General features: G+C 38.1%; 2 protein-coding genes across 2 annotated transcripts; both read right to left on the bottom strand.

Moving 5' to 3' along the window:
* Window positions 1-4041: 4041 nt before the first annotated feature.
* Window positions 4042-7636, bottom strand: LOC103371742 (zona pellucida sperm-binding protein 3-like). The gene is made up of 8 exons (XM_008301165.1): window positions 7478-7636; window positions 7238-7350; window positions 5808-5911; window positions 4993-5167; window positions 4701-4818; window positions 4534-4610; window positions 4338-4447; window positions 4042-4046 (listed from the first exon to the last, which is right to left on the bottom strand). The coding sequence occupies exons 1-8, from the start codon at window positions 7634-7636 to the stop codon at window positions 4042-4044; spliced, it is 861 nt and encodes a 286-aa protein (XP_008299387.1).
* Window positions 7637-9240: 1604 nt separating this feature from the next.
* On the bottom strand, window positions 9241-12531 carry cnpy4 (canopy FGF signaling regulator 4). Its single transcript, XM_008301157.1, has 6 exons — window positions 12339-12531; window positions 12062-12188; window positions 11836-11932; window positions 11628-11750; window positions 10885-11002; window positions 9241-9793 (listed from the first exon to the last, which is right to left on the bottom strand). The coding sequence occupies exons 1-6, from the start codon at window positions 12421-12423 to the stop codon at window positions 9669-9671; spliced, it is 675 nt and encodes a 224-aa protein (XP_008299379.1). The 5' UTR covers window positions 12424-12531; the 3' UTR covers window positions 9241-9668.
* Between the last annotated feature and the right edge of the window lie 1156 nt (window positions 12532-13687).

Here is a 13687-nt window from a genome sequence, read left to right as displayed (position 1 = left end):
AGTTCTTTTCTGACCATTTTCAACTACATGTTTTGTGTGCATGATACTTGCATGCACCAAAAAGTATTTTCTTTTGTACTTTTGAATTGCACACACTTAACTCGCAGCTACAAGCATTAAATCCCACATTGATCTAACAGAGACACTTACTCATTCCACTGGAGACTCAAGTTTGGAATCAGATGAGATCATTTTGTACAATATTTCAGATTAAACCAGCCAACAGGATGTAACATTGTTCAAATTAGTTCCGCAACTGCAACATTAAAATACTGCTTTTATAGAGGCATTGAGGCATCAGCAACAATAATAATAAAAAAGTAACAGGAAAAGGTTTTTGTGCAAACAGGTTGCTTTTTATTTCAAACAAGTGGCATTTTTTCACCCCAACTCTGGCAGTTTTCCATCTTTAAAAGAGAATTTTAAGACTTAGTTCAACATTTCATGGCTTGTTAAGTACATTTTTTTTACACAGTGCAGATCCTCCACCTTCAGTTTTATTACCACTGGCGGGCAAATTGAGGACACAGAGGAAACTCAGTTGCGGTAGTCTTATCTCATATCATCCGGGCAAAGATCTCATTCTGCAGTTTGCTCCAATTATCCCTCAGTGGAATAGGAAAAATGGTTAATTGACCGGAGTGGATTGTTCTCAGATGTGAAGCAAAACTGATACAGATGGAAATATTAGAAAGAGAATCGAAGCGGAGGGTTGGGGGAAGGAGGGAGGACGCTTGATTGGAGAGGAGGAAACTTTCCCAGAGAAAGACATAAAACTGATTGATGGCTTCCCTGGAGGAATGTTTCCCCAGGTGTGCTTAGTGTGTGCGAGCGTGTTCGAGTGTGTGTAGTTACAGCGCTCTTAAGAAATGCTATCCTTGGACGCAGGACAAGTCTAATAAAGAAAATTGAGGGGTGAAACAGCACGTTTAAGTGTCAATATTGCACTTTGGCAACATGGATACGACGACGGGAGAGGTTTCAGTGGTCTTCGCTGGAAGTGGAGATAAACTGTTACCTTTAATGAATGAGTCCAAAAACACAAATGCAAACTAATAACAGAAATCATCCCTAGAAATGATATAGGAAAGCTGCTTAATAAAAATGTTTAACTGCTTAATAAAGCTCTTACGGTGGCCCATGACAGGTGCTCCGTGTTGCCAAATTCTGCACCCTGCAGCTACGAGTGTGCTAAGAGACTGCAATCACAATAAACAAAATACCATGACGGTGTAATTATAAAAGTCAACATTAACTGACAGAATAGGAGCACATTTCACAATCCTCTGTTTGATGGATGAGCTGTGCTTAAATATTTAAAGTACTATTATATGGCACTGGAGCTTGGTTTAACCATCAGCTACGGGCACAGAGTTGAAATCAATTATACGTGCATGTACTGACTACATTAATTTCTCAATTATTATGAGCAAAGAAGCACAAGTTGAGAGCTTTAAGGCATCTTTTTGTTTGGAAATAATTGCAACACGTGTACAAGTAGAATTAACACTGTTAGGGTGAAGGTTTACAAGACAAAAAGACAAAAAGTTCAAGAAAAATCTCAAAGCCAAACCAATGAAAGCTGAGATGAGCTGAATCTTGTGTGTCGAAGTAGTTAAAGAAGTAAATGGCACCAATTAATCTGGAAGACTCTTAATAAATACAGAAGCGTGATCTTTAACTCAGAGAAAATGTAAAGTTAAATAAGGACAAAGGGTGTGTCTCAAGGATCAATGTCGGGTCCTCCACAGTTTTGCATATTTTTTATTGGCAGGGCAAAAATGCAAACGTATGCTGATGCCACTGTAATATACACATCTGCAAAAGCAGTTGTAAAACTGATAACTGCTTTGGAAAGAATGACAAGGTTGACTGTTGGCATTCTGCCCGAACCAACATTCAAGCCAATTATGCTGACATTCTCATCAGAGGCAAAAACATAAAGACTTACGTTAGACATCTTACTGTAACTGTGCACCCGAAAGTAGATGTAAAATGATAAATACTGTTATATCTTGTCACGTTAAAGACAAATTTTGAAATTCTTTAAATAATCTCTCTTTAAATGCTGTCAGTATGGGTATGCTGAGGCCCTTTCCCACATGAACAGCCCATTACTTCTATTAATAAGCAAAACTGATGGATAAAAAGATATTTCAGTGTCATCATTAGTGACCCTTATGAAAAATATTCTATAGAGCAAATTTGGGATTTGAGTGTAACATGTTGCAGGATTTTGGCCTTCTTCTGTTGACTAAAATAAACCCAAGGGGGTCAAAAATGGTTTAAATTTGAGCTAAAGTGTGAAGTAAAGAAATAAATGTTAAAGCTATACCATCTGATTGTGTTAATTTTTGTTCTGCCAAGCTGGTGTTTATTCTGATCCTCCATCACAGCAGCGTCTTCTGGAAGTAAAGCAGAGAGAATAAAACTTGCTTTGCATTTTACTTGGAGATACCGAGGTCCAGAGGATGTAAGCAGATCCTCTGTTAACGTGGAAATGTATCTCACATGTCAGGGATCAAGCAACCCCCTCCCATCATCTGAGCAGATCTTCAGAGAGATCATGTTCTCTCCCCTTCGGTGTGCAGCAGTATGGAGAGGATGGAAATAAGCTTCTGACTTGGACTTTAACAAGACCATGAGTTGGTCCGGATGGAAATTGTGATAAAAACAAAACAAGCATTCCTTAAGATATCTACATTTCTTCACAGGTAACTTGAGGTGTTTTTCTGTTTCTACACAACAAGAAAGATGTCTTTTAAAAAAACAAAACAAAGAAACAATCATGAGTGTTTTGGCTCTAAATCACGGTTGGCACAAAGAGCAGAGTGGAAAATTATCCTGGTTGCCATGAATCCAGATGCAGTGTTTTTGTTTTCCCAAAGTTCCCCTCACTTTTGGTCTGGCACATGTGTTGACAGGTGTTGAACTGTGATGGGGAGCAGACTGTTGCTCTACAAGGAGGGAAAACTCACCAACAAACCGCAAGTCAACCTGCCGAGTTCAAGGATCGAGAGAGAAGGTTAAAAACGTCCAAGTGGTTTTGCTTCTGTGCTGCTTATGAGGATATAACAATACCTCGTCTTCGAAGGGGAACGGGTAGATGACGGATAATTTGTAGTGGGCATCGCTCGAAGTCCAGATCTTCCTCCAACAGCTACGTATTGAGTCAAACATTTAGCACTAAGACGTTGGTTCTCCCCTCATTTCCTGTCAGATGCTGGTCGTCTTTTGTCATTGTGGTTGCTTTGGGGTAAATACCACACAGGTGATGCTGCACTTCTGCTGCATTTAGTGTCAAATCAGGTCACAATTTCTTCTTCTGCTCCTATATGTTATGAATAATGTGAAGAAAAGTGATTTTGCAAGTTGACCTTTTGGATGTCATTGCCTTCTCATTTTATCCAAAAAGACTTTGGAGTGATTTAGCAAATGAATCCTTAAACTTTCATCAGTGCATTCTTAAGTCCAAGTGCCAAAGTTGAAGAAATTTACTTAAAAATCATGAGAAAAGGACGTATTTCCTCACAGACGACTTGAAAACACGCCTCTGGCCACGGCTGAGCTGTTTCAGATGCACAAAAATGGAAGCTTTGGCATCATCCTAGTCACTGTTGTGTGTCTTGTGGGAGTTTTATCGCCAAAGGAAGCTGTGTACAATACATTGATGTTGCCAAATGTGGATATTCAAAATCTCGTTATGAAAGGTTGCCAAATAAACACCTTTCAAGCCTTTGTTTGAGCGATCTTATCAGTTTCATTGTGAATAACCATTATGCAGCACGATGATGAAAGATCACGAAAATATCCAAACAGTGAAATCACAATGAGACTGAACAAGTTAAAGGAGTGTAATACCAAATGGTAAAGGAGAACAGCAGCTAGAAATACTAAATATGTCTTTATATAACCAAACGACTGCTTTTTGTTGATCACAGTTTTTCTGTTTATTCATAAAAAGCTGCTGACTGTGCAAATATACATTCACATGACTGGATTACATGCAAAACACTTGATATTTCAAATGCATCCACAGGTTTAGTCTGCAAGCAAGCCACGAAAAGGTCAAAAAGTTCAGCAACACAGTCCTCATCGGGGGGAGCGTTTACCTGTCTGCTCGCTATTTTCTATCTTTTTTTTTAAATAAACGACTTATACGGATTCTTGTGATTCCCACAGCTGTCAGCGTTCCTCGGAAGAAATACGATTGGACCCAAGGTGGTTTCCCTGCGCAGCTCTGCAAGAAAACGCACCCGAGTTAATCTCGTGTTGATCTCTTGATTTACAGTCTGCCTGTTTTATGTATTTAGCTCTAAATGCGGCGCAGGATTCACCGTTCGGATCTCTTCTGCTCCTTTGCACCACCTTGTGGCTGGATTCAGTACTGCTGACGGCGTCATCGCAGCTCTCACACGCCTGGTCGTTACCATCCACTGATCTCCACCTGAAAAAACAGAAGAATAAGCTATAGCAAAATATATATAAATTTAAAAAAACAGCAATGATGTAGATTAACTTGCAAACACTGACCTGTCACTTATAAAAGAACAGGCCTTTTTCACCGGGTTGTTCTTTGGCTCAGCTTCCAGGTAACACGTGATGTACATCTACAGGAGACAGTAGGACACATGCTGAGGCTTTCTGTCTTCTTACAGATATTTAAAAGGAGGAATATAAAATGTAGATGCAGTGCTAACAGTGTGTCTGGGGTCCTGGTGGAAGAGGAAAGGCTCGAGCTGAATCTGGAGAAGATTGTTGTGAACTCGGGGCAGGAAACGAGAATTGGAGCCACTCAGCTGGGAATCCGTGAAACATCTGCACGGAGCAGACAGATCTTTATCAGATTTAACGTCTGCCCTCGGCTTTTATAAGAAAAAAACAAAACAAAACGGGACACAGGAACCTGGAAGATTTATAGCAGCAGTGTGTTCAAAAGAAGTAGTTTTAATTAACTAACTGGAGGAACTACTGCAGATTAAAGATACTCACCCCTGGTGGTCTATGAAGGGATATCTGGGGTAAGAATTCACGTCAGAGGTCAGAGTGGCCACGCAGCTGCTCACAAACAGGCGGAGAGGAAGATGACGGTGGTCTACGGAGGCCTCGATGTTGACCGTGTCACCTAGAAAATAGACGGACGATGGTCTCTCACTGTTCCAGTCATCTGATGAGAGAGGAGACGGAGATTTAAATAGGATTCGTTTACACTTTGGATGAAACAAATCTGTCTTTTAATATATTGATGCATCTTCAGTCATTTAGATTAGATTATATCCACATGACGTTTGTAGAAAAATCTCTGACTTCATATGTAAATGTTCCAAAAGAAAAAGAAAGGAAGGCTCTCCCACATAATATACAATTTTTATGTGATTTTATTAACTTCAAATGACATTTTCTTTCAGCTACATTGGCACATTTGTTGTATGTTAAACCACTCTCTTGCTCTCCACTCCATTTAGTTTCCAGAGCTGAGAACACAAGCTACATATCAAGTGCTCGTCCATTATCGACTTTAAAACAAAAACCCAAAATCAGATGCCCTCATTCAAACAGTCATTTCAAGCAATAAAACTGGCTTAAAAAGGATAAATTAGAAGAAATAATACATGTAAATAAAAATAGATATTCCCAAAAGACACCTAAATGATGAGAATAATAACATTTCCACCAAATCGGAGAGTTGTTGAGGTTACCATGTGAGAAAATACCCTCTCAGTTTGTTAAAAGAGGAGGCTAAGGCGTATTCAATTTTAGAATCATTACAGGAGGTTGTTTAGTGTGTCAGGGTGAAACCAACTCACCTGTCATGAGCCTGAGGTGGAAATCGAGGTCGAGATGAGCCGACTGGACGAAGGTGAAGGGGCTCCAGGTTGGCCTTAGTGCACTGCTGCTCACTGTGTATCTCCTACAAGTAAAAACCACAACTAACATTACTGAGAAACTGCTTCCATCAAAGCAACGTGCAGCCAAAATAATAAAACAAGCTTAAAGCATTGTAAGTCCTTTAATAGCATTGTTATATTATATGTTTCATTATGTTGAGTTCCCATGCTCATCGTGTAATACTTGAATTTTGTGATTTTTTTCTGATGTAAAACCCTGGAAACCTATAAATTAGAACTGATCTACCACCTGCTGCTGTATTAGTTTGGGTTCAGTCGTGCTTTTCAGCCCGGACGACAAAGCTCTCCGGCCAGGCTTGCAACTAAAACTAAACCGCATATTCCGCTGGCTCAAGTTTCTCCATTTGCCTCTTGTCACTTTCAGGATTTATCTTTTAAATTTCCTCACGTACAAGTCTTTATGTGATCTGGCCTTCTGAAACGCCCCAAGACATTTAAAGCATATGTGATCATGTTTATGTTGCTGGGACTGAGAAACTGAAGCATCTTTAAAAAAAAAACATCTGCACTGTAGGTTGTAAATGAATTTCTCCATCTATTTACGTTGTCTTGTTGGTTGTCTGTCACTGCTATCCTATTCTCTGTCACCCTCGACCCAACTGGTCGAGGCAGACAGCCGTCCTGCCTGAGCCTGGTTCTGCTGGAGGTCTTTCTACCTCTTAAGATCTGAGCTCTTGTTTGATATGCATTTTTTTTTTGTTTTACTTCTTTGCTATTTGAGATCAAATAGCAAAAGGAATTAAAAAAAATAATAATAATAATACAGAGAAAATAAAAATAGAAAAAATATATAAAAGACATATAACAATAAAACATATATTTAAAAAATACAAAGTAAACAATGACAATAATAAAATAATAATAGTAAAACAATAAAAATTAAAAAATTAACTACTGTGGTAATATAACCCAAAATGTGATACGATAAGAGATTAATGTGAAACAAGAGTTGTTCCTCTATGCTAGTACTATTATGATTGTTTACAGGGCATCTTTGGATTCAGTGGGCCTTTCCTTCTCCATTCAGCAAATGATTTGGGGTAGTATATAATAGGGTTTTAACCGTTTTAAATTAGTTAGGTAAACTAATATAACAAATAGTATTGTAAGGTCCTAACCTTAATATTTAAACTTTATAGTTAAAGTTTGTAACATTGATCTTATTTCTCTATTCGAAACCACTTTGGTCAATGACAGTTGTTTATAATGGGCTGTATAAGTAATGCTGACTTGACCTTTAACTCTATTTCCTGGCTGTTAGACACTTAGAAGCACCATCAATACATATAAAGCTCACTGCAAGACTTCTATGTATTATGTAAATGCACCTTTTGTATTCGCACTGCACCGAAATGGCAGCGCCCTCCACTTGGACGCCAGGTGACGATGGAGGAGGATAGTAGAGGAGCAGGTTGCTGTAAAGCACAGCGCTCTCTGTAAACTAAAGCACAAATGACAGCATTATCAATTAAAAAACACTAGGTGGCGGCAGGGTTAAACAACTTTGATCTGGCTTCGCTTCACAGCTGGAAAGCGACTACATCATTCTACTAAAGAGGCTCACCAACCATCACTTTGTTCCCACACTCGGCCAGTGGAGCTCTGATGATGTACTCTCCATTTCCAGACACCCTGGCGATGCAGCGATCCTGCACATCCCTGGCAGGTCCGAGCCTCAGCCGCATGGGCTCTGCTGGAAGGCCGGGGTCAAACAGCTGAGCTCTCATCACGACCTCAATGCTGTCCTCGTGGCATTTCAACACAAACGGTTCATCATCTCCAGCTGTAGCTATCTCTCCAACGGGATCCTCAAAGTGGGGATTGTCGGTGGTGTCGAGTGAGGTTGCTTCAAGAGCGGCCAAGTCAGGGAAGGACAGGAAAAGAGGCTTGGTTTGATAGCTGTAGCATTTTACCAGTGTAGACAGAACAGAAAGAAAAAACATGAAATAAACAGAAAGAAGAGACATCGTTTGGTGCTTTGACAACAAAAAAAGGTGTCAGCACGAGCCAAGAGGATCACGCCTGACACTAATCAACCTTGATTGGAGGGTAGCAGCGTCACCACAAGACTCAGACTTGACCTTACAACATTTGCTTTTGTATTTGGGGGAGAGTGGGGTAAGATGAGCCTGTGGGTTAGTTGAGCCTCCCTTTGTTTTTTGAAGAGGGATCCATTAAACTCTCCCAGTGAAGAGAAGGAGCACATGGAGTCAGAGGTGAGCACATTTTAGTTCACTAAACTGTATGTTTTTCATGGTTTTATGAGTGTTGAGTCTGAACAACTATTGAGAAATTTTAAACTATTTCCCACGTGTCAGTGCATTAGTGAGCTTTAATATGAGACTAAACTGTTGGCATGAAGTTACCTCTAAACTGCCTGTTTGTTAAAATGGTGGCAGTGTGGCTAAGTTGAGCCAGAAGGTTGGATGGAGGAGCGAAGGAGAAGGATGAGGGACTCATCCATAGAAAGCAGGTGATCAAGAAACTACCAGCACAGAAGGGAGCAGAAGTTTATATTCTCCTGCAGTGTGGATCAGTGGCATGTTTAATAGATTCCCGGTTGTGTGATGAGGATTACAGTGGATTTAATTTTGATCTTGCGAATACACCTGACAAGTGGGATGTTCTGTAATAAATCCAGTTCTGTGAGAATTTAAGTTAATTTTATTCTTTTACGAGCTTGATTATGTTATGAAAATGTGACATACACTGGCCTTGTGAAGAAAATAGGCCTTTGCAGTTGTCAAACTTCATTGATGGTGAACAGGAGTTTGTTCTAAAAATGTGGAATCCTTCGGCCAAGTTGACTTTTAAAGTTGCAGCCTTTATATATGTTGAAAAGTAGCCCAGTTTTGTAAAAATGTGGTCACTTTTAACATGATTTTGTTCTAGAATGTGTCATCTGAGGGCCTTATTGAAGGAAACTGGCCTTTAAAGTTGTACATTTTATCTTTAAATACAACTTTTAAGAGGTCATTTGGTATTGTATTTGTTTTGCTGTGATAGAGCGTTTTATGAGGTATGAAATTCTCAGTTTTGCTTCAACACAATCAATGATACAATTACCACAAAATATTTCCTCCAAAGGCTCAATCTACCCCTTGCCTTGAGCCAAGAAAACACTTCTTTTTTTTTTGGTTTATTTTAGATCCAGATCAATTTTTCCTACATCCTAAAGTATACGTACATGTTTTATTTTTAGACATTACTGTTATGCCCCCACTGTAAAGACACTTCAAGTAAAAACTGGCTCATCTTACCCTCACTCTCCCCTATATATTGGAATTTTCTGTTAAAAAAATTAAATATAGAAAATAACTGAACATCCAACAGTGTTGTAAAAAAAAGTATTTTATTCAATGTGAAAAAGCTGTACATACATATTGCATTTCAGGGCTGTAGTTTAGGTAAAAAATACAGATACGTCCCGTATATTGTTGGCATAAGGAGAGATGTAACAGAGGTTACACAAAATATAACACTGGAAAGGTCTTGTATTAAAATTAAAGGCGTTAAACTTTACTTGGAGTGTTGGAACAATTTATAGAAGGTTGACATATAAAAATAATAGTGTTAATTTGTAAAAGGCATCACAGCTGCAGTAACTTTTAGTAAATATACGTACCAGGAACACGGCTAAAAACACGTCTCGGTGCATAATATCAGCTTCTGTCCATTCATTTTCAGCTTGATGACCTAAATCAAATCTGAGGTGTAGTGTTGTTTTCTGCATTTTAATTTTTCGAATTTTTTTTTCTCTCAAAGTTCTCCAGCATCATGTGCAGTTTGTTCCTTTGTTTTCGCTTCCTCCTCTTCTTTTCCTGTTGCCTCCTCAGCCCCTCCTTTCCTCCCCATGTCTGCTTTCCACACCTCTTTGAGACATTCTGAGGAAAGAAGAGAAAAACACATGAGGAGGAGGTTGAAGCTACATAGTTTACTCTTTGCTCAGTTCACTTTTATTGTTCAGACTTTAGAGAGTTCATGGACTAAAATGTGCAACATTTTTACATGGAAAAGATTAAAGTGCTCATGTGGTTCTCTTGACCTTCTAAAAGCAAACCTCTGTTTAACAGACGTTTAAATGTATTTCTCTTTGCTATTTGTTGTTAGTTTCTCTTAAGTCTGGGAAAGTACCCTTTGTCATCTGACACTGTAATCTGAATTTATTTCTAAGAAAAAAAAATGTAGAAATGAAACTAGACTTCCAACAAATCAATAATTCAGCCCTGATTAATCGTACCATAATTGAGAGTGAAATTAAGCAACAAAACAAGTGATGAGTTAGTCTTTAAAATGATAGTAATGAAACCTCTTCAAATTGCTTTTCTTTAAAAAAAAATCCAAACATAAACCAAAAATCTAAACATTTTAAACTTACATTGATTTAAAACAGAAAAAACATCAAAATCCTCACATTGGAAGAGCTGTGAACAGAAAATATTGGGCATTTTTGCTTGACAAATGACTTTGTTCATAAAATTATATTTCAATCAAAACCCCAGTAGACTTTATAATTTAAGTCCTTGTCATTTTAAGCTGAGGTGGCTCAAAAGTAGGGCTGTAACTAATAAGTATTTTAATTGTCAATTAATCTGTTGGTTATTGTCTTGATTAATTCATACGTTGTTTGGTCTATAAAATGTCAGGAAATGGTGAAAAATGTTGACCAGCATTTCTGAAAGCTCCAAAAGATGTTTTCAAATATCTTGTTTGTCCACAATCCGAAGATATTCAGTTTACTGTCATGGAGGAGTAAAGAAATCAGAAAACAATAAAACCTAAGAAGCTGGAATCAGAGAAAGGAGATTAGAAACTTAGACTTAGAGACTTTATTTACTCAAACTGATTTACTAATTATTAAAGTAGTTGACAATAAATGTATCAAACAACTAATCAATTAGTCTACTTGAAAGCATTATAAATAACATTAAAGTATCGTTCATGCAGAACTCTCCCTGTGTCAGGCGTCTCCTACCTTGCTCTGAAGTCTGGAGGACGTGGTTCTCACAGAGGAAGTTCTCCAGCCTCTGGTCCTGATGGTGGAAGTACCAGTCCTCCACCACCTCCTCAAACTCCTCCAGCATCGTCTCACACTGAAAACACACAGACACATACACATTGGTTGAGGTGGCCAAAGCAGGTGTGTAATGTTGTTCAATACTGTTACCAAAGTGTAGCTCTGGGTTGCATTGCTGCTGTTGCACAATGTTCAACTGACTTTAGGAAAGAATGGAAACTACAGATATCAAAACACTGCACCTAAATTTCAAAATGTTGAAGAGAGATCATTAAAAAAAAAAAATCTGGCCTGCAGTAATTATATTTGGCTCACGAGATAATATCAGATGTCTACTGCTAATCAATTATTGAGTGAGTTTTTTAAAAAGAAGAAAACACTGAATTTGCCAAGTCCAGCTTCTTAAAATAAAATATTTTCTGGTTTCTTTACTCTTTTATGACTGAATATCTACGGGTTGTGGACAAAACAACACATTTAAGGATGTCATTTAGATGTTTGGGAAACACTGACCAACATTGTTCCCCATTTTCTGCCGTTTTATACACTAAATAACGAATCGATTTAAGCGAGAAAATAGTCATAAGATCCAATCCTACTGGACTGCATGTCCGTTGCATATGTTTTAAACCGACCACCTAAACACTCAAAAGCTTAACTGTATTTCTGCATTGTAAGCAGGCCCAAATGCCTCTTCCTACCTGTTTTTTCATGTCCGACACCTCAACTGAGGGTTCATCCCAAAGCTCAAAAGGCATACCCAGGTCCACTTTAACTCCTTTGTGGACCAGATTCTTCAGAGTCGTCATGGTTTGACTGGCACCCTGAAAAAAGAGCAGGTGTCAGTTCACGACACAAACTGAAAAGAATGACTAGGACACCCAATAAGAGCTTTTACAGAGAAACTACCTTGGCGTATCGGAGGCTGCCGGGCCTCTCTGCGTGAACGCTGTACTGCAGGATGCGCTCACATATGTTGTCTACTGCCTCAGTCAGTCGAGTTTCCCTGAATTCAAATACACAGCTTTGAATTGAGACTACACAAACATAGAAGACACTTGAATCAATGTAGAGGTTTACACACAGAGCTCAGATCATGGATTGAAGTCACATTCTTCATTCAAAGTGGACTTACGAGGTGTTGTACTTGATCTTTCTCCTTCTCTTGCCTGTGTCCAGCACCTCTCCAACCTCCAGAACTTCTTTGGAGCGACCAGTTTTCGCCAGAGCTTCCTGCAGCTCAACTGTCAGAAACTTACACACTAACAGACAACAAAAACACAAACAGTTTCAGCTATTTCTACATTTCATACACGTATAACAGACTGACATACATTTGTAAACAGACACCATCCTGCTCCTACAGTGCTAAATGTCATTACATCTAGCTAGTGTCACTTTTATCGCCCTACCTTCGCATTTATTCGGCAGCCTTTCGTCGTCATTTGCTAAAACCAAACTGCAGAGCCCCAAAAAAGCCAGAATAAAAACGCCCATTGCAATTTGTGTGCTTCAGAACCTACAGACTAACTAAAATTACGAAAAGTTTAATATCAAACCAGCCACATCGGCATAGTTTGGGGCGACTTGAAACTGCGCATGCGTACAGTATCCCACCAGGCGCGACGAGTCGATAGCTGGTGTTCCGATGTCAGGGAAGGTAGTTGATAGAAGAAAAACACAAAGTCATCACTCCTCAAAAATGAAAGTACGTCTCTTAAGATACAGATTGAGTTTTTCATTAGTTAGTGAAGCTCATCGAACTAGTTATTTTTCCTCTACAGTCATTGATTATATCCCTAAAAACTTTAAAAAGCTCTGTGTTCCAAAGTTATTTATTTATTTATTTTTCAATGAAAATGATGCCCTATTGCCTTAAAATGGTTTAAATGCAACTCTAAACTGTTGTTTCCTCTTGCAAAACTACTCTACACTTCACAATGGCAAGTTGTAATATTGGAATCATTCATCTAAATATGTTTAAACCAGAAAACTGTTTAAAAAAAAAACAAAAAACAGTGAAGTGAAACTCTCACTCTGCAAGTTGACAGGATGGGGTCCTTAGGTTTGTGATGTATGCAACCATGGAAATTTATGTTTTTGAGCATATTATTAGTGCACTGCTTTCAAAGTGGACATGTTTAATATTTGTATATAGTTTCTAATTTGCTGCTGCTTTTACTTTTATTTTTTACCTAAGTTTTTCTTTTTATAACAAAGCTGACTTTGAGAAACACAAGAAGTCCAATCTTCTTGTACTGTAATGCAAATTCCAATAAAAATTCTTTTAAAAAATAAAGATCTTTTTTTGCTCATATGTTGTCTTGAATATTAAAAAACAAACAAAAAAAATACTAGATGGCTATGTTGGACGAAATAATTTAAGTCTACTGCACAGGCCTATTCTCATGTATTAGAATAAAAAATAAAATAAAAATCATATGACATATGTCCCTTTAATATGTATATGTAAAATATACCAAAAACATGCTCTGTATTACCTATTACAGGTATACACAGCCTAAATTACAACAATGTAGTCCATGTAGACAACAAAACTATATATAAAAATCCCTTTTATTCATGTAAAATTTCTGAAATCTACAATCTTTTTGTTAAAATAATGGCGTTTTGCACACAAACATTCCCAAAAAGTAGTCATTGCAACCATTTTGTTGAGATGGATTTCTAATTCATCAACACCGAATTGCTGCCACAACTTAAACACAAAGGAAAGGGAGATAATTGGCTCGATATTCGG

This window comes from Stegastes partitus, unplaced genomic scaffold (assembly GCF_000690725.1).
Source record: "Stegastes partitus isolate 25-593 unplaced genomic scaffold, Stegastes_partitus-1.0.2 Scaffold1637, whole genome shotgun sequence".
In the NCBI taxonomy this organism is placed as follows: domain Eukaryota; kingdom Metazoa; phylum Chordata; class Actinopteri; family Pomacentridae; genus Stegastes; species Stegastes partitus.
The sequence above is the reverse complement of the archived record's forward strand: the minus strand, read 5'-3'. Positions and strand labels throughout refer to the sequence as shown.